This window comes from Lipophrys pholis (genome assembly GCF_963383615.2).
Source record: "Lipophrys pholis genome assembly, chromosome: 22".
Taxonomy (NCBI): Eukaryota; Metazoa; Chordata; class Actinopteri; order Blenniiformes; family Blenniidae; genus Lipophrys; species Lipophrys pholis.
Window position 1 is genome coordinate 6470908 of NC_137644.1, and position 22239 is coordinate 6493146.

The 22239-nt window shown below is 41.2% G+C and overlaps 1 protein-coding gene across 2 annotated transcripts in view; it reads right to left on the reverse strand.

Annotated features, from left to right (window-relative positions):
• Nucleotides 1–19165, reverse strand: part of acss3 (acyl-CoA synthetase short chain family member 3) — a 42071-nt gene extending 22906 nt beyond the window's left edge. The window contains exons 1-9 of one of the 2 annotated variants that reach the window (XM_080492175.1): nt 18647–19165; nt 16857–17001; nt 16410–16598; nt 13618–13752; nt 11360–11500; nt 10357–10437; nt 10011–10106; nt 7493–7644; nt 841–944 (exon numbers count right to left, since the gene is read on the reverse strand). In XM_080492175.1, coding sequence (XP_080348301.1) covers nt 841–944; nt 7493–7644; nt 10011–10106; nt 10357–10437; nt 11360–11500; nt 13618–13752; nt 16410–16598; nt 16857–17001; nt 18647–18936 — 1333 coding nt within the window. In that variant the 5' untranslated portion in view covers nt 18937–19165. The remainder of the gene's footprint in view (nt 1–840; nt 945–7492; nt 7645–10010; nt 10107–10356; nt 10438–11359; nt 11501–13617; nt 13753–16409; nt 16599–16856; nt 17002–18646) is intronic. The other variant, XM_080492176.1, reaches the window with a different exon arrangement.
• Between the last annotated feature and the right edge of the window lie 3074 nt (nt 19166–22239).

Genomic DNA, 22239 nt, shown 5'->3' on the forward strand with positions numbered 1-22239 from the left:
TTCAAACGCGCCGACTGAACCATCATAATCACCCCGGCAGGAAGAGACCTGTTCCCCCGGCCTGTGATCCAAAACACTAAAGGGATTAATCAAAGGGGAGCGTGTGATGAAATATGCCCCGTATGGACAGATGACTTTTTGTGGGAAAGTGATTTCCTGAGTGATGTCTTTTGTCAAGGTCAAGTTTTTGTCAGTGGGTGAATAAAATATCCAGGAGGAATCACATTTATACTTATCACACACTGATGAAGTCCAATTTAAAAAAAAAAAAAAAACTTAAAAATATTTGAAGTTCTTTAAATGCTTCTTATATCAGAGGGAGGTTAATGTTTATAGCGTATTGTTCTCTGCATGTGTGTGTGTGTGTGTGTGTGTGTGTGTGTGTGTGTGTGTGTGTGTGTGTGTGTGTGTGTGTGTGTGTGTGTGTGTGTGTGTGTGTGTGTGTGTGTGTGTGGTTGCATTACAAAACAGCACCCACTAGTGGCCCGGCATGCCAACTATGTTGCTTTCAACATTTAATTTTTAAAACGTTGCCGTGTAAAAGCAAAACATTTTCTGAGACAAAAACACTAAAACAATGAGTTTTCAATTGAGAAGTGCTCCTCAACATAATTACTGTTACACTTCATCTGTCGCATATAAAAAGAAGTTTTGACGTCGACCATCAGCTGCTCTGCGACAGTGACCAGATTAACTGCACGGTGTATTTCTGCAGTGTCAGCGATCAAAACAAGGCTGCATTGTGATTTCACTTGCCGCCTCTCATCTTGCATGACACCTCTGCAATTCAGATCTCTGATTCTCATCGAGTCCTTCGAAAGGGGGAAAAGCCTTTCCTACCAGTCTGCCACCAGTGATCCAGAACAGGAACCCCAAAGCTCTTCTTTGCCCACTCCAGAGTCTCCACATCACATCGCTCTCCCGCCAAGAATATTGACCGCAAGCTGCAAGGACAGAGAGCACACCTGTCAATCACCTGCGGGAAACATGACGCCTCTCCTCCCTCGCAGGAACGGTCGTGACGAGTTCAAATCTAGCCGGTGATGAAAGGATTTTATTTCCCCCCTGAAGTACGTGAGCAAATCGTTCTCTGAAAGGGCTTTGACAGGAAATAAAGAGTCTTCTGATGGGGCAGACAGTTTTTCAGCGAGTAGAGAGGGAAAGTTTATAGTCTGAAGCAGAAGATCTTCAAATACAAAGCATTCATAGATTCACATGGTCAAACAGGGAACAGCCCACCTCCAGTGTTGCAGTGCGTCTGCAGATATCTGGGAAAACAGACTCTGCAGCAGGGAACCACCGAGCACCGCTACTGCTGTCGCTGTTGATCACGGTATTGTTGTTGGTGTTAGTATTGGTAGTGGTGGAGTAGTCATTGTTGGTGTCGTTGTTGATGTTGGTCGGGTTGAAGAAAAGGTGACGTTGGGGTTCTGGTACTGTTATCACTGTTATTGGTGTTGGTCATGTTGCTGCTGTTGTTGTTGGCAGTGTTGGTCATGTCACTGGAACTGTTTTTTGTTGATGTTCAGGTTCAGGTGACGATGTTATTGGTGATTTTGTCTGAGGTTTTGGTATCAGCAGTGTTGTTTGACGTGTCGTCCCCATCAATGGTTTTGTTGTTAGAGTGTCATCTGTGTTATTGTTGTTGTGGTCATTGATGTAGTTGTCATCTGTTTAGTTGTTGTCATTGGTATTGCTGTTATTGTAATCAGTGTTGGTGTTGAAGGTGTAATTATCATCGTTGTTGGTGTCCTTATGGTTTAGGTGGTATTTGTGTTATTACTGGTGTTGTTTCCATTAGTGTTGTTGGTCCATCAGTAGTTCTCACCAGCAGTGTTTCAGAAAAGGAGGAGTTTCTGCTCACCAACACCAACTAACTCCACCTCTAGTTGGGCTGTTATTTTGTGTTGTTGGTGTCACTAATAATGATGTCAGAGTTAATGGTGTTATTCTGTAGTCGTTATAGGCGGTGCTGATGTTTTCATCGTTATTGGTCTTGTTAGGGGTTTGTCTGTTGTTGTTGGTTTTGGTGTCATTGTTATTGGTGTTAAGTACTCTGTTGTTTAGGTGTATACAAAGTTAGAGATCCTGAGTAAAGTACAAAATGTGAACTTACAACATAAAAAGGTTCATGTTAATGATTCCTTGTTTCAATACACTAGTTTGTTGACTTTAATCTTTCATTGTTCGATATGAAATGCTTTTATTTTCTAAGACAGTAGCACCTCGGCTCCTGGCTGAGGCCAAAGCATCATTTCCACTGCTCTGGACAGATAAATAGCTTTAACCACTCCTGCTGACTCAGCAATCACAGAAAAACCCTGCCTGGAACAGTTTTTATCTCCTTACAGTCACACTTCGCAGGGCAGATGACATGAGTCCTTGTTTGTTCTGAAGCTCTTTTCACAAATTCATCAGCGATTTCCCTTTTATCATCAAATGTCAAATTGGTGAGTTGCACTTTTTTCCACTTAATTTCAATTGTTTTTCCAGGTGGATGCTTGTTCTTCTCCAGTAAACAATCCTTTAGCCCACTATATAATACTACAATATGCTCACCCTAATGTCGGGGTATTTAAAGGTAACAAATCCTTCGACAGACAGTGTGAGACTCAGATTTAGGTCCCGTTGATCCCATTTTCAAGTGAAAACACAAAACGTGCATTTTGTGTGTCCTTTTACTCCGAGTCACAAAAGAATTTACTTTATGAAAATGACAGTTGTCTCAATGGAAACGGAGGAATCACTGCTACTGCACATGCTCTATACAGTCGCAGTATATAGTAGTTCTGCACATGCTAAGTAGTAGTGTGGTTTCAGTACAAAAACAAACAACAGCACCCACTAGAGGGCCCACATGAAATTCACATTATTTTTAGCGTTTCTGCCATTTCCACAAGAGTCCCGGCGGTGTGGAGGCAGGATCCTTTCAGTTGTACCAATCATAATACTAACGCTGCGCGCACACACACGCGCACACACACGCGCACACACACACACACACACACACACACACACACACACACACACACACACACACACACACACACACACACACAGTGTATTTACATTTAATTAGTTTGAGCTTTAGCAGTTTTGTTTTGGTTATGAGCCAGATCATTTATAAGCTTTATGTAGATTAGCCTTTAAATGTATTAATTTTCTCCAGCACCCTCCGGCTCTCCCCCGGTTTTTTATCTTTGTCATTGTAATACCCTTCCCATTCTTTTAAATTAATAGCCTTTGCTATTAATTCAAAAAGAATAGAAGGGCCAATTGGATCTGGTTTTAATGTTGCTTGCATCGCTTTTGGTAGTAAAAGACAAGTAGTATCATTTGCTGACAACTTAATGTTCTCAATGCAATGGACTAGTAATTAAGTCAACTTATTAAAGAATTATAGTGTAAAACAAAAACAGCCATAAATAGTTCAAGTCAACCTTTCCTCTCCATATAAAGCAGTATAGAAAACAGATGAATGATTTTCTTCATTGTATTTTATGGAAACTGTAGCTTTATTGAATGAAATGTAATTTGCATGTGTACAAAAAGGTCAAAAGAATAAAACATTTTTTTAAAAGCCTAGTCATGCGCATAATCAGGCTGTCCAGTCACGGTCCACCAAAAGATAAGAGGAGAAACCTATTTTTACAGGCTGATCTGTAAAGATAAGGCAACACTGATCTGTGCAGAACAGCCTTGAAAAAGGCAATTAAAGCAAAAATAAAGGCCATTCTTGGTGGCAAAGGTCAGGTTCTGAAGCCACAAAATGTTGTCATGCAGCAGGATTACTCAGCGAGGTCAATGTGGCAAAGTGAACACACGAGAAACGCTGATCGGAGCGGAAGAGAAAAAGCTGGAGTGCACGTGAATGTTTCCCTGCGGATCATTTAAGAAGAATAAGTGCGACTGCAGCGTGTGATGTGTTGATTTAAACACATTTTGCGTCTGAAAAATCCCACTCCAAAAGGCATAAATTCATGTCTTTGTTAAGAGTAAAAGCACTCAGAAAAGTGTTAAATTTAAATGTCTGCTGCGTTTGTAATGCTGCATTTATGCAGAGCGTGACAGCCCTGCAGCCACTCTCTGCGTGTCTTCCCACATCCATGGCAGCCGGCGATACGGCTCAAACGCATTGATAAGGGCCATTATCACTCGACGGACTCACGAGGGAGTGAATTACTCCGCGTCAATAAACTACAGACGGCGCATGTGAGCTGCACCGAATGACCACGTCAAGTCTCTCCACCATGAAATTACGTGTGTGATAATAAAGCCGAATAACCCGAGGCGCCGAGAGGTTTGACAACTTCCATCAACTTAAAGCCAAGAGTCTATGCATTGATACTTTGTTTTTTACTTCATCATGAAGCTATTTAAAGCTAAAAAGTATTCCAGGTGTACGAAGCCGTTACAACACCCGGATCTTTCTCCTCAACCACGGCGCGACTGAGTTGAAACTGGCGAAGAGTGATTTGACGTCAACCACGAGCAAAGGTTGATTTGCACATGCGGCAAATGCACCATTATTGCAACATCAACATGCAGCACACGCCTACTGAGGGAAATTATATTTCCACGCACAACACAAACTCAAATGGATAGAAAATCAAATGTGAAATAAAGTTCAATGGATCCCGATTAACTCACAAAAAATGTGTAATTAACCAATCGAAAGAAAAAATGGGGAAAACATAACACACACCACCCAATCACAGCTGGTTTAATCAGGGGCAAGAGAAAGAGCACTTAAAAAAAAGAAAAGAACCTAATCTAGAAATGACATGAAAATGTATACAGATTATGTATAAATAAATACATCTTAAACCTCAGTGTGACTGACTGTGTTTTTTTTTTCCTCTTCGTGATGCAACTTTATAGTCCAGATAGTTTGATCAATTGAATTGACTTCAATGAGTGAATCAAACAGTAGGCTGAGTAGTGACATGCAAAATATTGAGATACTGAATACTAATTGAGACAACGTGCAACTAAAAGTACTCGCTGTCACCACGTTACTTTTTATTTAGACCCCGTTTACACGACAATGTTTCCAGTGAAAACATGTCGTTTTCGCGTTTTCGTTTCAGAAAAGCTTTGTGTTTACACAGTAATAATTAAAAATAAATCATTTCCAACAAAGCCAGAGCATTTTTGAAAACCCTATTTACGCAGAGATAGATTTGGAGCATTTTCGAAAAGTTGCGTTTCCCCCCATTTCCATGGGGTCGGAGTCGAGAGTTTTTGAAAAGTTCCACCTTGGGAGCCATTTTCAATAGGTTGCGTTCTCAGTGGCTCCGCTGTCAGCACTGCTATCCTGGAGCCGGACGCCCAAAACGCAACGAAAATTTGGCGTTTTCACTCGAAAACGTTGTGTAAACAAGGTTTGTTAAAGCCAGATATGCAAGAAAGACCCAAAATATAACAACGACCAGAATTGTCATAAAGTATGATGTTTTAAAACACAAAATTGTTAAAGTAACAAAGGTGTAATAAACAGATAAACAAAGTAATAAAATCCAAAATTTAACAACGGGTCAATACTGTAACAAGACTCTGAGCCCAAAACTTAAAACATTTAATATTCTATTATGGGGCAGGTCAAAAATAATAGTGTACTAATTTCATTACATCATAAAGTGAGTCAATGATTCATGGTTTGAACTTGAAGTTGAACTGCTTCAATTTGAATAACATTGAAAGAATGAGTTCTATAACTTTGGAGTATTTGTTTCTATGTATATCTATATACAGTTTATGGCATTTATTGTCTTCTGTTCTCTATAATCTGCAATCTATGTGTGCAATCAGTACAAAATAATGTATAAGCATTAAACATATTACGATCACATTTAAATCCTTGGTAAAGCTTTTTCCATTGACCAGTTATTACATTTTGGGTTTCACTCCATTTTTTTAATTACATTTCCGGCTCAGCACTTTTGGTACATTATCGACCAGCTATTACATTTTGGGTTTTATTACATTATATTTTATAACAATTCCGGTCGATGTTACATTTTGGGCAACGATCATGACGAGTCTATACTGTACATCCAAACACACCACATAAGACGACTGAACACAAAAAGCCAGAATCATTCTGAGGTTAGAGGTCACCCCACTCTACCAATTATTTCAGGATTGTGAGATGACAACCATTTTTCAGGCTTCCAAAAAGAGCAAAAGAGGTCAAACTGACACCTCTACCATGAGATTCAAGCTTCTCTGCTCCAAACTCAAACAATTAATGACCGACGTCCTCTCAACATGCACTGTTTGTTTATAACTCGGAGCCACAGACGCCCTTCACAAGTTCACGCAGGATGATTAAGCACAGGCCGGCCACGGCGGGCTGCTGCTGTTTGTTATCCGTCCACATTAACGCCCGAGCAGGTCGAGTCCGGGCGGCGGACTGTGAGCGATGGCAGGCGCAGAGATGACCGGAGAATTACATGACGGGACAACGCAGACCACCGCCATCTATCCAGAGAGGCTGTCGCACGTTGCTCCAGTTGATGCCCACGGCTGCTGTCTCAACACTTTACAGAATAACTTCATCAGAAAATAACAGATCATCTCCGTCTCGATACAGATATACATCATGTGTCACAACAGGGGTGTAGATCAAAGTCTACGAGGCGGAAGATTAAGATTTATACGCACTCAAAGTGGGTGTGATGTACAGCAATGTTAAAAAAACCCACATATAAACAACATATGACATAAAAACCTGCATTTGAGAATCAAAAACAACAGTTGCAATAGTCTATGATAAAGTCTTTTATTACAAATCTCAAAGGATTTATTCTGCATACTTGGGATGCCAGAACCATAAAATACACCATGGGCGTCAAACATAAGGCCCGTGGGTCAATAATGGCCCGCAAGAGGCTCCAAACTGGCCAAACCACCGAGCAAATTGGTTTTGTTTTTTTAACAGAATTCTTTAGAGGAGCAGAAACAACACTGAGACTGGAGCTGAGATATCGGTGATATTGCCATGAAAGCTCGCGACCTCGCTGCTATGGATACCGTATGATTTCGACTATAAATTCTACGTAAGCATAAGTCACATCAGTCCAAAAATCCATTATAAAGATTAAAAAAACCTTTTGGGATATTTGATTCAATCATTTTCCATGTCCATGGTAAGTGTTGGTAATCATGGTCCAGCAGCTATTATTCCAGAACCTTCTGTGAGTTTCTCTTTAAGCTTTCAGTCCTTCTTTGTTTTCGTCATCGCGGTAACAGTTTCTCTGGATTTCTTCGGTCCCTCATAAGTTTCTCACAGACCCTGAACTCTTTCTGATCCTCTGTTTTCTGCTGCACATTTTCCAATTTTTACTTTAAATTCCGCACAAAATACAGTTAACAGTTTTTCTCTTTTATTTTGAATACAAGTAGCTTCTTTATATAAGTTACATTAAAGAAGAGGGACGGATACTCCAGAATACTCCATGTTTAACTGTGTTACGTAGTGAAATCTTACCTGGACAGAGGATATTTTTTCCCGATGGCAGCGAGGGGGTCCTGCTGGCGGATGGCCCGGATCGCCGTGGGCGCCGTGAACATGGAGGAGACCCCGTGCTCGGAAAGGACCCGGAAGAAAGCCCCGGGATCCGGAGTCCCCACGGGCTTACCCTGAAATCACAACAGCAGCTGATGAGCTCCTAAAACACAATACTCAATTCATATCTGATGAGATCGGATTATGAAAAATCAAAACCAAATAAAGAGATAATTATTCATGCCTAAAACCATAACAGCAACATTTCTCCAACCAAAAACTATTAATATTCATGGAGCAGCTGTTTAAAATAGGGGGAAAAGACTGATTTATACACAGATGGGCCAAAAGTGATAGAAAACAGAGCTGCACTCTCTGTGGCGAAGATAAGATATGGACAAAAGAAAGCCCTGCAGGCAGAGACCTCAGACAGCTATTTCCACTGTGCGTCTGGTCTCCACCTATCCGGTCCCAGCAAGACAACTGCAGATGAAGAAATTGGCAAACAGCGAGCGGAGAGCCCTGGCTGTCACTTGGCGCTGCATAAATATTTGTTTGTGTGTCCCGATCAGAGAGGGAAGTGAAAAGGTTATTGCCGGGCCTGCGTGAAGTCACACGGCCTGTTTTTGAATGAGAGCCGCAGGAAACAACAAAAGGCACATTTTTTTGTCCATTCCTGTGAGGCGAGAGGAAGCCAGATATAATACAATCAGTGGCTCCCAACATTAAGCCGACAAATTGAGCTCCATCATCATATCATCCCATGATAGGTCGAAACGGGCTGCAAGGGTTCAAGTTGACACGACAGTTCTTCACGTAAAAATACATAATTTTTGTGTTTTCATTCCAGAAAAGTTCTGGTGGTTGTTTTCACAATGAAACCAGTCACACATGTTCTTATTGTCCCTCTACTGAGCATGTGCAGAACTACTAGTTTCTACGGCCGTGGTGCGCAGGACCAGGTGTTTTCCCTTTTTTTGTAGTTGCTATGTCGACGTCTTCCCGCTTCAGAAAACCAGAACCTAAAGGCCCAATCATACTTTTCTGCATCGCGTGTCCACAGATGAGCACGTGGTTCCGTTCATACTACATTTCCGGGTTCACGTCGGCGCGCGTTAAATAACATACCGATCCCGAAAATATTTCCACTTCTGTTCTCCTCCTTCCCTAAAGTTTTTGACATTTCACGCCAGGAGTTCTGACCCATCTGGCCATCTTCATATTCTTTTAAAATTGGGATTGAACAGATTACAGACCTGCAGATCTCCTCACCCCTCAAAGTAGGCGTCCATTGTTGTTCTTCGTTGCTCTGGTGCATGGGCGGTCAGTGCGTTGACAAAAATTGTGCTCCAGAGGGGTGCGGACCCTCGCACACAGCGGCGGATGACGATATTAACGTCACATGGACCAATGTGCACCCTGTGGGAACGTGGACGCGGAAAGTAGGAATTGGCCTTAATAATAATAATGAGTCTAATGGCAGTCAGGTGTTTTGCAGCTGAGAAAGACCGAAAACATGCAGGACGCCAGTTTGGAGACTGGAGGAGATTTTTGTCCACTTTTATTGGACTCTTAGCAAGAAAAAGTCAAATTAACTGTTGTAATAAAATGCAATAATATCAAGAATTCACACGACATGCTAAAATGATCCTATCAAACCCTGCACGTTCAGTTTTTTTTATGCGCACACTGTAGAAACTCGACTTCACTTAGCGGAGGGGCAAAATGACGGCATCAGCAAAGTGTAAAATGAAAAATACATGGCGCCATAAACGTCTTGTGAAGATATATGTGTTGTGCACCAGTGCTTTCTGTTATAACCTCCGTTGTTTGCACAGCTGTGGCGCCGTAAGCATTTTTTACCAGTGAACCGCATTGCGAGGAAACGCAAGATGCAACAGAATGATGGAAACGTACAAAAAATAGAGACAGAATGTTACAGTTGGTTCTAATCAGTTCAATTAAAATGGAAAAGGACAAATTTTACTGTTTGATTAACGGCCATTTCTCGGCTTCATGCAGACAAACTGGGCTGTTCCACTGATGCTGGAAAAATTGTTTTAGAACTCAACAGAAAGAAAATACAGAACTATTTATCCATAGCCTGTGTGAGAAGGTATAATTAAAAAAAGTTAAAACGCTGTGTTAAATCTGAATTATTCTGAATACAATGATCTCTTAAACTCAGATTTTGATCCCAAAGGAAATAAAAAAAACTAATCTCATGTTAAAATGAGAAGATATTTTTCTACGGAGATTAAAGTCAAGAGTGTTTACAGAAGTTGTATTCTCCCCCGTTTCTACGGAGACAACTCCCAAAGCTGGTTTAAAGAAGTTGCATTTTTAGTGGCTCTGACCACCACTGTCGTGTCAACTGACTCGCAAAACACGACGAGAGGTTCCTGTTTTCACATGAAAACTTTATTTATTTGGTCTTTTTTTAAGTTTTCTCCCATGTTTGTGCCTCTTACTGGCTGGAGGCTTCAAATGAAGGACTTACCTCGTACAGAACTGTGCTGTTACCGTGCAGCAGAGGAGCGTAGCAGATGTACGAATGTCCCACCACCCAGCCCAAATCCGACGCTGCCCACCAGACCTGCAATAGATCACATCCATGCACAGAGTCATCGCTGCACGGCGACAGGCGGCGAATACCAAGCGAGGAGCGAGGAGGACGTCCTCGCATCACCTCCGCATGCAGGAAATCTAATTGCACGGTACTTGTGTATTAAATGGAAATCAGATGGTCTTTTGAAGGACAGAGCTATCTCTCCCTCTCGACGCCGGCGTGCCCTTTGTTCTCCACGGTGACACTAACTCGGGAGGCGGATGCTTTATGGCCTTACATCTCCAGGACTGAGTCCATAAATATTTGACATGGTCCATTTCAGCATCACGGCGCAGCCCCCCGTGTCTCGCTCCACACCCTGGGGGGAAAGATAAGGCCAACATCAGACTTGTGACAGGTACCGCGCTAAGCAAAGAAGCAGGGCTTTAATATCAGTTTAAATAGCAGCGCTGGCTTTGTTTTTTTTTGTTTTTTCTTCAAAAGAAAACGCAGCCCTGCCTTTTCTAAAGGGGAGGAAAGAAATGCTGTTTCCGAATGGCTGATTCTAGAAACCGACACCTCTATCTGCCTCTTTTTATGAGATGATGGTGCTGTCGAAACATTTTCAAAATTGTTGGTCTTCACAACTAGAAAAAACCTTCCCTCTTAAATTTACGCTATCGCCTGCAGCAATAACTGAAGAAATTCATAGCAGCTCACAGAGATGGAGGGAAAAAAAATAAAAAAATAAAAGCCGGCAATAACTGCACTATTAAATCTAGAAAGTATCCAGCAGGAGGATATTTTATATCATCTGTTGGTCAAAGACAAAATGATGCAATTTGAAAAGGAGCGGAGGATTTTTCACGGTAAACTGCCTGCAGGTAAAAGCCCCGGCTCCCGCTGTGGAAGTGTTGTGTCTTATTTATGTGGCGATAGTGTTGTTTGGATTGTTTTGCAGAGTGAAAGATCAGATGAGTCACCAGGACATTCCACACGGAGCTGACGTCAGATTCCTCCGCGGGTCTATTTTAATAACGGTCTAAATCTAAAGCTCAGCGGCTATTGTGAATGTGACGTCCGCCTCTGCAGCTCCAACAGTGAATAATCTGAACAGGGCTTAATGTGATGCACGCCGAGGCGCTGCATGTGCGCCTTAGTATATCACTGCAGTTTTATGGGACATAAGCAGAGTGTATTTGTTTTGGGGAAAACAATGTGGAGGGAGGCAATGAAAGTTTGATTACATTCATTCAGCAGTGCTTTGTTTCACTCTGCACACAGTGACATGACGACGGTACCTTTGGAGTCCCAGTTGTTCCAGATGTGTAGAGGACGTAGAGCGGATGGTTGGAGGCCACGGGAACACAGTCGTGGGGTCTCGCGGTGGCCATCTCGTCATCCCAATCCAGACTCAACTCCGGGCCGAGAGAGACCTTCTCCTGAAACCAATAGAAATAAACAAATATAAACACATCACACTGTTTTCATACTAAATTACATTCACTTGCATTTCTATTCTTTGGTTTTCTCACAACTCAACCTGGTTGAAAGGTTTAAGAAAAGCAACTTGGAATGAATTACAGCTCGTCTAAAGTTCAGCTGATTGAATCTTCACTCGCAGCAGAGAAGCCATAAGCACCATTACATTGCCTGTGTTATTCAGAATTGACTCACCACTCATGTTTTGTCTCATAAGAACTCAACAAACCTATTTTTCTACATCATACTTGAGAACTGTTGAGACAAGAAAAGATTGAAGTTGCTCAGGATCATTTCACCCGGTGTCTCTATCAGATCAGATTTAATAATAAAAAAAAATGGCTGTTAACCCAATAAATAACATTTTTACCCTAGTAATTTTGACCCATAATCTGGAATTCCTGACCATCCAATACTCACACAGCACCACCTGTTACCTTATAGTGACATTGTTTTATCGTAGTTAGTAATAAATAACATTATAGTCCCTGATGGTTCTATTGATTTTAAACCTTGTTACTTTTTAAACCATTTTATGCTTAAACACTTCTGAATAAATTAAAGTTGTAATCTTTTTTTATTGCTACATTTCCGATTTCCGGATGCCAGAGATTTCTATAAATGTTATTTTAAGGTTGAAAAGCTGGTTTTTCAGTTTGGAAAACAACCACTGACTGCAGTCAGGAAGGAGGCTGGGTTGAACGTTTGTAGACGACACTGCAATTTGTGGTGGAAATTAAGCTGCAGAGGTGGAGGTCTGCGCTCGATGGAGGAGGTATGGAGGTCAGTAGAGACGATATATATGCGTGTGAATGAGAAGGAGGCGGGTGGGAGCGGTGGGTCCAGCAGAGTTAAAGTGTCTGTTGTGTGACAGAAGGCGTGAAAGTAAAGTTGAGGTGGTGTCGGATTGTGCTGATGAGACACAATGGATATACTGGAGAAGTGGAGGAAGACAAGAAGACGGTCGGTGTATCAGTAGAAGAGGAAGAGGACGGTTGCTGAAGAAGCAGCCGAAAGAAGAATTTCAGTTTGAAAAAAGCAGACGAACATACTTTAGGTATTCATTTTGGAGAATGAATCCTAACACGTTTAACCAATATATAAAGGCCTCCATCTCTCACCGCAACCCTTTTGGATTTTATTCTAATGCCTCTGCAAACTCTGACATCCCTTCTTATTTCAAGTCACAATTCTCTTTGATACCCAAGATTTCATTAACATTTAATCACACGGGGAGACAAAAGCACCTTTTTTTCTTTGGTTTCAATAAAAGCGTTCAGACAGCATTAATATCCCGGCAAGTCTGAAGGTGAAGACAGGCAGCAAATCGAGCCTCGTGCTCTCTGAGATGAGTTTGCTTCTTGACTCCACCGAAAGCTGAACCACATTCAACAAGAACCACTCGACCACAACCTGCTGCCTTCGAAAAGCAACCAGAGCTAATGTGACGCCTCGCACAACGTTATTCAAGGGATTTCTTCTTAAGGCACGTAAAACACCCAAAAAACAAACAAGCAGCTGTTATTTACCTCAGCAGATCCTCAAACTGTGAGGAAAGAGTGACGAGGATCGAAAAATAAGGTCAATTCAATCCTGTAAATCTCAATTATTATATCAAAGATATGATATCAAAGTTTGTTTATGAAGCAGTGTGATTACATAATGTGCAGGAAACAAATCAAACAGCAAGAGCCAACAAAGGAAAATGATAAACTAATATATATCAAAACATACTCAACAGGAATCTGAACTTTTATAGAAGACTTTTTCCCAAATTTGTCCGAAAAGCAGTTTTAACTGAAAGTGGTTTTGGCTTCGGAAAATTTTTGCGTTTGAACGGCAACATTTTAAAATCGATGTCTGTTTACACAGCAAAGGCAGAAACAGTGAAAACGATGTAGTTTTCTCGTTGGCCCACTAGTTGGCGTGATGTCGTGTAAATGGAGCTTAAAACTCGCAGAACCCTCATTTTAAAAACTCACGTCTGCCTGTGACGTCACTCATGGGGCTTTTCTGAGCGGATCCTCTGAAAACAATTATCTGTTGACACCACAGGGACAAACCCAAGGTTTCTTACCATGTTGGGCCTGTTGTAGACGAGGACTTTGGAGGGCTGGTGAGAGCTCAGCTCCAGCGCCTTCCTCACCAGAGGGAGGTACTCCACTCGTCTCCCTGGTTCAATGCCAAACGAGGCTGTAACCATCAGCTTGGGCTGGAAAAAAACAACAAAAAAAACATAATTTAAGAATTTAATTACATAAGAGAGGGCACCTTTCTGCACTTTTTGAGAATACATCTTGTTTAAAAAGATGTTTTCCTGCATTTTAAGGAGGTATTAGTTGTATGAATCCGGTACCTTCAGCAACACGCCGCTGTTGAGTCACGTAGGGATAATTAACATGTAAGTGACGGCTGCAGAAGCTGCAGCACAGCTGAAGCGTTCCCGCAGGGTCACCTGCACTTTGTGTGGATTTAATTCAATAACGCAAAGGTGACAACGCCCTCCTGACACCCACTCAGTCACAGTGCATTTTTCCACTGACAGTTTTGTCCCTTCGGCCTCGGCACATCCCACGGAGCCTCGACTGTCGGTCAGACTTCAGTTTTAATTTGAGTTTAGTGTCACTTCCTGTTCCCACTGTGGGGTATCAAAACATTCACTCATTGATTTTAACAACATTCTGAGAAATTGGTAATTTCATATATATATACAGTTGCAAGAAAAAGTATGTGGACCCTTTGGGATTACATGGATTTCTGCATAAATTGGTCATAAAATGTTTTGTGATCTTCATCGAAGTCACAACAATAGACAGACACAGTCTGCTTAAACTAATACCGCACATTAGTTTAATTAGTTTGTGCGGAATTAGTTTCGATTAATTACAAATGTTAATTGATCAACAGCCTGATTTTATTCATACCTGGCGAATCGCAAAAGTAAGGAAACTTAACTACAAATCAAGAAAAGATGCAAACTTCTCTGCTTCTGAAAGGCTAAAAGTCTAAAGGCTGAAGTCCTAAAGGCTAAAAGTCCTTTAACCTTCAGGCTTTTTTTCTTTAGACCTTGAGGCTAAATTATAAGGTCACATAAGTGAAGTTGTGCTGAAAAGAAAGGAGAAAAAAAAGCTCAAAATGCTCACAAAGGGAACAAACTTATAGAAAAAGACGATTACAGTCCCTCATAAAGAAAAAAAAAAAAAGAATACCATATAAACTCTTCATCAAAAAGTAATTCAGAGAGAAATAGCTGAATGTACCTCGAGGATTAAAGTATATAACACTTGATCCTTAATGACACCGTTTCGCCTCCTTTTCATATCTGTCGAAAACACATCACTCCTAAAAAAAATAAATGAAATCATTATCTTGAGGAACGTCAGCGCGGTTTATTAATTCTACCCTGGCCGGGGTAAATATTCTCAGAGCGGCTGGCATTGACGTCTTTCTTCAGGGTAAGCAAGTGGCTGCAGAAGGGAAAAGTAAGCCGAGAGATTTCTATTGTCAACGATTCATCTGGAGTTAATGAAACAAAAAAGCCTCCAGCGTCTTTTTCCTGCATCGCTAATATTTCTGAGGGGAACGGCAGACGCTGATGATGGGATATGAACCACCAAGATTAGAAGCTGGATAGCTGTGGCCAAGTCATCAACCTTTAGACTATAGACTTTTAGATTATAGACTCGAGGTGTAAATCACCAGCTTCATCACGATGCAATGTCGATATGTTTGGATGGCAATACGATGTTTGCCGATATCACAAAGTCTGTCACGATACGATTTCGATTCGATTTGATTCACAAGCCTTCGATTGATATGATGTGATATCATATCCCCATCTCACACGATCGTTTACATTTCTAAAGTCGCCAGATTTGTCACTAGTCGCGTTTCGCAAAAACAGTCGCCAACAGGACCTGGAGAGTCGCCAGATTTAGCGAGAAAGTCGCCAAGTTGGCAACAGTGCATACACATTGTGTGAAGGCGGCGAGAGTGCGCAGGAAATGGTGACACCGATGTACAGGCGTGCTACGTGAATTTCAAAATAAAGGCGGATCTTAAAGATGACAATGTGAATCGATGTCGTCATTGTGCATCGATGTAATTGTATCATTAATAAATGAATCAACAAGGATATTGTACGTTATCCCCCTCCCCCTCCCCCCTCAACTTTCTTCTCTCTCTTCTCTTCTCTCTCTCTTTGTGCGTTCCCCCCCGGTCGTGTACGGCAGCCATGCCAACTTCTGACGGAGGAGGCAACAGGAGGAGACTCCCTGTTGCAAGACCAAAAACTGTTCTGACTCCGAAGGCTCTCAATCACATCATATTGTTGGCCCAAGCTGCCGAACAGGACAAGGGCAAAAAAAAAAAATAATAATAAAAAAAATTTAAATAAAAAAAAATAAATAAATAAAAATAAATAAATAAATGAATCAATGTATCGATGTATTGTTACACCCCTACTATAGACTTTTAGCTTTTAGACTTTTAGTCTTTAGACTTTAGCTTTTAGTCTTTAAACTTTTAGCCTTTTAGACTATAGACGTTTAGCCTTTATAATTTTAGTTTAATGACGGAAGATGGAAGAACACTCGAAACATGTCAAAAGTATGTTTTAAAAAAAACTTACTTTCCTGTAAAGACAAAAGCAAAATACTCATGCGACAGTCTTGTAGGGTATTGTCATTACGAGGTGAAGACACAGCATCTGTTGGGAGGGCTTCTCAGATGGGAGAGCTCATGATTCGCCCAACACGTCGACATGCATGAATGCAACATAATCTATCGAATTGGTCTTAAATTTGGGATTTATTGATGCCGAGTTTCTGAATACTTTCATGGCTCATGAATAGGTGGATCTCCGCTGACCTTGGCGTGATCGATGCGGACGGAGAGCTCCTTGGAGGCGAAGCCGCCAAAGATGAGGCTGTGTGGGGCTCCGATCCGAGCGCAGGCCAGCATGGTGAACATGGCCTGGGGAACCATCGGCATGTAGATGACGACGAGGTCTCCTTTTCGAACGCCGTTCTTCACCAACACTCCTGCTAGCCTGGACACCTGGACGATGATACAGAGGACATATGAAGCGCTGTAGCAGCTGGACAAGATGCTGGACTGACTCATTTTAACTCGTCTTGTTTTACTTTCTTCATCAATATTCCATAATGTCACTTTCACTTTGTACTTCAGTCCGATCTGAATTGAATCTGGCGATATATTTAATATATGTTCCAGATTATAGGCTCAGTTTGTTTCTCTCAAAGCCTATTAACCTGAGATGAGATTTTAAATAAGAGACGTCGCATCCACGCTTACCTGCTCCTGCAGTTCCCTGAAAGTGATGATCTGTTTGGTGGCGGTCACTGGGCTGTCGTAGATGATAGCCGGCTGCTCTCCACGGCCATTCTCCACGTGCCGGTCCACAGCGTTGTAGCACATGTTTAACTTTCCACCAACGAACCTGACGGAAACACAAAGAAAATATGTTTAATTTAATAACGTTAATGAGTCCATGTTAAAATGCACGACAATACTTGGAGACGTTACGAGTTGTTTCATAATCCAAACAATACAAATTAGTAAAAAAAAAAAAAGCTTCAATAATGGAAGAAGTACATTAAAACCTTCTATAAAAGCTGTTTTCACATTAACCCAGTCATTTGTGCAGCGATCCGACACGAAAGTGAGCTAAACAGGTCCGTTTCAGTGTGAAAGTGGCAAATTTAGTGAGTTCCATTTTAAAACCTTTACTGACAGCTCAGTCAAAACTGTATGAAATGTGTGGAGATTCAACTTTAAAATTTACCAAAGTAAAACAAGTTGAAGTTGTTTCCTCAAAGCAATGCGATGAGCAGCAGCAGAAGAGCTGCAGTACAGTAAATTTACGTTTTCTGTGTGTAAGTGATGCCTGAACATCCCAGGAGAACATAATCAGAGCCTGTTTGAGTACCTTTTTTTTTTTTTTTTTTTTTAAATCACACCCAAATAAACATGTAATGTTTTACTAAGCCTACTTTAAAATGGTTCTCTCATTTTCCAAATGAATACCTTTGCGTTGTGAATGAGCATTTGCATTTGGGTGAATTATAATATGTTAATTCAACCAGAGAAGAGGGGAGAAAATATGTGCATATATTGACAATCAGCCGAGTTGAAAAACATCAGAAATTGAAATGACAGCACACCAGACACCGCGCATCTTCAGCCTAACACTAAGACGTGCCAATATATTCTACATCAACAATCGAAACCAAAACTCAGTGTCACAGTGTCATTGGTTCAATAATAAAGGATACACGATGAGGCAGGTGTGTTACATTTAGATTTTTTTTAAACATAAAGAACATTTCTGGGTGTTTTTTTCTTTAAACTGACTGAAATGTCAAAATCAATACGATGTAAAGTATCACTAATTTTAAATGAATACATTTTATAACATTTTAAATTACATTATTGAGGTAGTGTTAAAATTCATTTAAACATAACCACAGCTGGAAATGTAATAACATGAAAATATGTTAAAAGTAAAATTAAAAGTTTTTTTTCAGGTTTGGTGCAGTTTGCTTGTGAAAAATAGTAGTAATAGTATATTCATTCAATATTGAATTTTATTAGATTCAAAATGGCCAAGATTTACATTATGAGTCATTAATATAATTATTTTTCACCTTCTTCAAACTGGCTTCTTTCCTTGGTTTAACTTCAATAAGGACGACTAGGAATCAAGTTAAATGACAAAGCTTTAATAACAAATCCTGTTTTTAAAAACATCAAACTTTTAAAATGGAATCAGCAGTGTTTCATATCAAATCTGACGTTGTTGTTAGAAAATGATTTAATTTTGTGACTTGAATCTGTGATACACCTGGAATCGTGAGCCTTCACATCTGAGCCCAAGAAAAAGTTTAATGTGTCTTTAAAACTTCAACCTGTCTCCAGAAAGTTAAAGATTAACTTTTCTACATTACAATACTGGAGTACATTTCAACTTTTACTTTATTTTAATTAACCGTATAATATGTAGTTTTATACATTGAATCTTGTGTTTTTGAGACACTTATCTGAGAGGTGTTCTTTATTGTTATCCATCATACAGTGAAACCCACCAGTTTGGAAACACCGGATCCTCCACGTGCAGAGTTTTGCTCCAGGGTTGGAACCAGTTGACGTCCTGCGCCGCCTCCTGCCAGAAGCTCTCCGGTTGATCTCTGGCCGTGTTGAAGGCTCGTCCGTACGCTGCCTCCGACGCAAAGCCCCTGCAGCCCTGCACCGCCGCACATTTCCAGACAGCCGCAGTTGCAGCTCCGGGGGCTTCCTGTGCTGCGTATAAAGTCCCCGCGAGCCTCCTCCTGCCCCGGAGCGCAGGGAGGTGGCGGAGACGCACGGCGGAGTGCATGGTGGCAGCGCGCGTAACTTTTCCAAACGGGGAAAAAACTTCAACTTTTGTCCCGCTTCCGGGTTTGTCTCCCTGCTGCAGGTGAAGGACCCGCCGCCTGGCTCAGCCACGTCATGTGGGGCCACTTCGAGGCTTCTGCACTAATCCTTGCGAACTATGAACTGGATGTAGTTGCTGCAGGAGGAGCTCCGCTTCATTACGCAACTCGGCGCAAACCGCTCTGCAGAGTGGGCCAGAAGTTCTCCAGTCAGACCCTGGATGCATGTGCAGCGTGCGGGCCAAACGAGGGCAGAAATGTGCGGAGCTTGCATTGCATGGAGGGAAATCCCTGTGTGGAGCTGGGAATAAAGTTCTCATCCATATCGTTGGGCTCATCATCACTGTGAAAACCTGTGTATATATTGTCTTATTTTGTTTCACTTTTGAAAAGGTTTCCAGTGTTTGTCAGTCGTTTATTTCACTAATGTGTGTTTTCATTGTAAATTCTTATTGGTAATGATTCACATTTCAGCTGCTGTGATAACTGAATGGATGGATGGATACAGTCCTGACTTTCTCCTTATATCTTATATATTCTCTTCATTTTTTTTTTATCACATTATTTGATTGCCTGTGTGCTGTCTTGCATTTATCACACACCCCCCGTGAAAAATAAGATAGATATACTGTATATACAGGTAAAAACCTGATGTGGGGATGCCCTAAAATCTAATGGCAAATGTTCCCTGAAGACCGTCTCACTCTTCAGAGGTCACGAGGACAAAGTTTAAGACTAGTTGATGTTGAATGAACCAAACACTAAAGATAGTATGATCTAAAAGCACATAACGGAACCAATACAACAAAATAAAATATGTAAATATTAACGTAATAAAACATTAGAGTTAATTAATCAAAGAATGGTATAAACAAATATTTACACCTGATAACAAGACAATGTTAATCAACAGTAAATCTGTGAAATAACAGATTGTTTCCCATTGGAAGATTATGGCCAGTAATCTTGAATAAATGATGCATTAGAGAAATGCAATATTTGCCCCATTATGCATGATTTGATAAGGGCTGATACTAGTTACTTTGGAAGAATCGCAGCAGGAGAATCTAGTCGTCTCCTCCATACTGGACTTTGCCTCTGAGAAGAAAATGGTGAACAACGTACCGTAATCGGATTTGACACTTTCCATGTGTGTTTGGTCATTTTCATTTTTGTGCACAAAAAAAAACTAACTCTGATTCCGCCCATGCGTGCACTTGACGGCCGGGAAGAGAAATCCAAGATGGCGGACATCGGGAAGACGAACATTCAAAATTGTAGTATTTTGTCCGTTTCAGTGTTCCGTTCGATCAGATTGAAATCTGCCATTAAAAGCTGTCCGTCGTCCACGTTTGGCATGTTGCCCGCTCATATAGGTGTGTTAACAGTTCCAAAACTGTCCTTGAGCGCCGATTCGTCCGCTCAATACAACGTCCGCTCTCATGGAGTTCGACTCGCCAGAGGGTCTACTGTGTCTATAAACATGAAACTTTTCTGGCAGGAAAATGCAAAAACGATGGATTTTCACTTGAAATACTGTCGTGTGAATGGGCCCTAAGGAGTTATCACTTTTTTCAGCATAACTCCACTAACCAGCACACATCAGCCCGTGGATCCTAACAATCCATTAAAAACAATCTTTCACCGTAAAAAACATGAGGAAATCTTCCATTTTCACCAAATAGTACTACTCAGCTGCATGACGAGTATGAAATCATGATTTTTAACGGGGGTTGGGTTCCTCCACCTCAAAGCAAGAAGAAATAATCCACATTAAATCCACAACTGGAGCTGTCTATCTTTTTATTTTTTTATTATTATTTACCCGCAGCTGCATTGAATCTCTCTTTTCCTCGTGGGAAATGCAAATACGTACCCGTATCGGGGAGCGCCTCCATCCACCGACTTGCTGGAGGACATTCGTGCTGATAATTGGTTGTGTTCAGCAGAATCTGCTTCCGTCTCTCAATAAGCTGAGTCACTTGGAGCTCCGTGGCGGTCACACCACATGACCTCCAGTCTGTTTACTCCATCAGCATGCAAGCTGTGGGTAAATACCCATAATCCATCTGACCCCCTGGACGTGAGGAGCCCCCGGTTGAGTAACGCATCCATCTGATGTTTCAGGTCATCTGTTTCTATTTATATGGTTTCCATTAGATGGTTCTGGGAGGATAATGGCCTTTCCAGGAAAGTGATCTTGTTGCTTTGCAGCTGCTGGCTTTATTAGACATATAATGTTTTTGTTTGTTGTCATTTTGACTCTTTATTCAATTAGTCCTTACACCACAGCAACCAGATGTTAAGGACTGAAAGATGTAATCTAATTTAAATCATTTAGAAACATCACCATCTACCGATAAAAGATATCTTGATTTAAGGACAAAATATTCAACTTCTGCTATTTCAAACAAGATACACAAAAATACAGTCTGGCTTGAAGTGTTTTATATATCATAGTAGAGGTGAATAGCAGATTTCTTTCCGATATAACGTCTTGTTGGAGATCAGTACTCCGACACACTTCTACTGATCCAGTAGCAGGAAGCCAAACAGAGCAAACCATTCTACAGTAGATGAGGTGAGGCATCTGTTTCCCGCTTGTGGATCAGTGGAAGTGTGTCAGGATAGAAGTACTATGTAATAATAAAAAAGTAGTTTGTGTAATTTTACACACAAATTGATTCATTCGGAAATGTAAATAGGTTTTATTCTTCCCCAATACCATTGAATGGTTTAGTCCTACTTCCTTCATGTGGATCAGTGAAAGTGTGTCAAAGTAGAGATAAGTGATCTTGTGTTTTCCACCAGTGAAAAAGTGAGTCGTGACACTCTGGAAAGCCGCCATTGTTGTTATTGTCCATCTAATTGCACACCTGCAGAAGAACGACCCAGTTGTGCTCATGAACAGTAGCATCGTTGCATTTTCTCGTAACGAATGCTTTTTCTGAGCGTTTTCAAACAGTTGTGTTTTCAGCGGCTTCGAGCAAAAACGGAATCAAACGCTTCTATTTTTTCTCCCAAAAAATAAAGGTTACATCTTTCCCCATGTACTGTTGTAATCTGTCCCTCCGCTCCACACATTCCTTCAGCAGACGAGTGCAGATGCTGTCGGCAGAATGTTTCACTCCTTCCGACTCGGCACGTGAACGGAGCACCGACTAATATCTGCTCACACGAGCTCAGTGAGACCCGTACTAAGATGGTTATCTCGACCTCTCCGTCCTCTCAGTGCTTCTGAAGCCGACACTCTCAAAGAGTTGGAG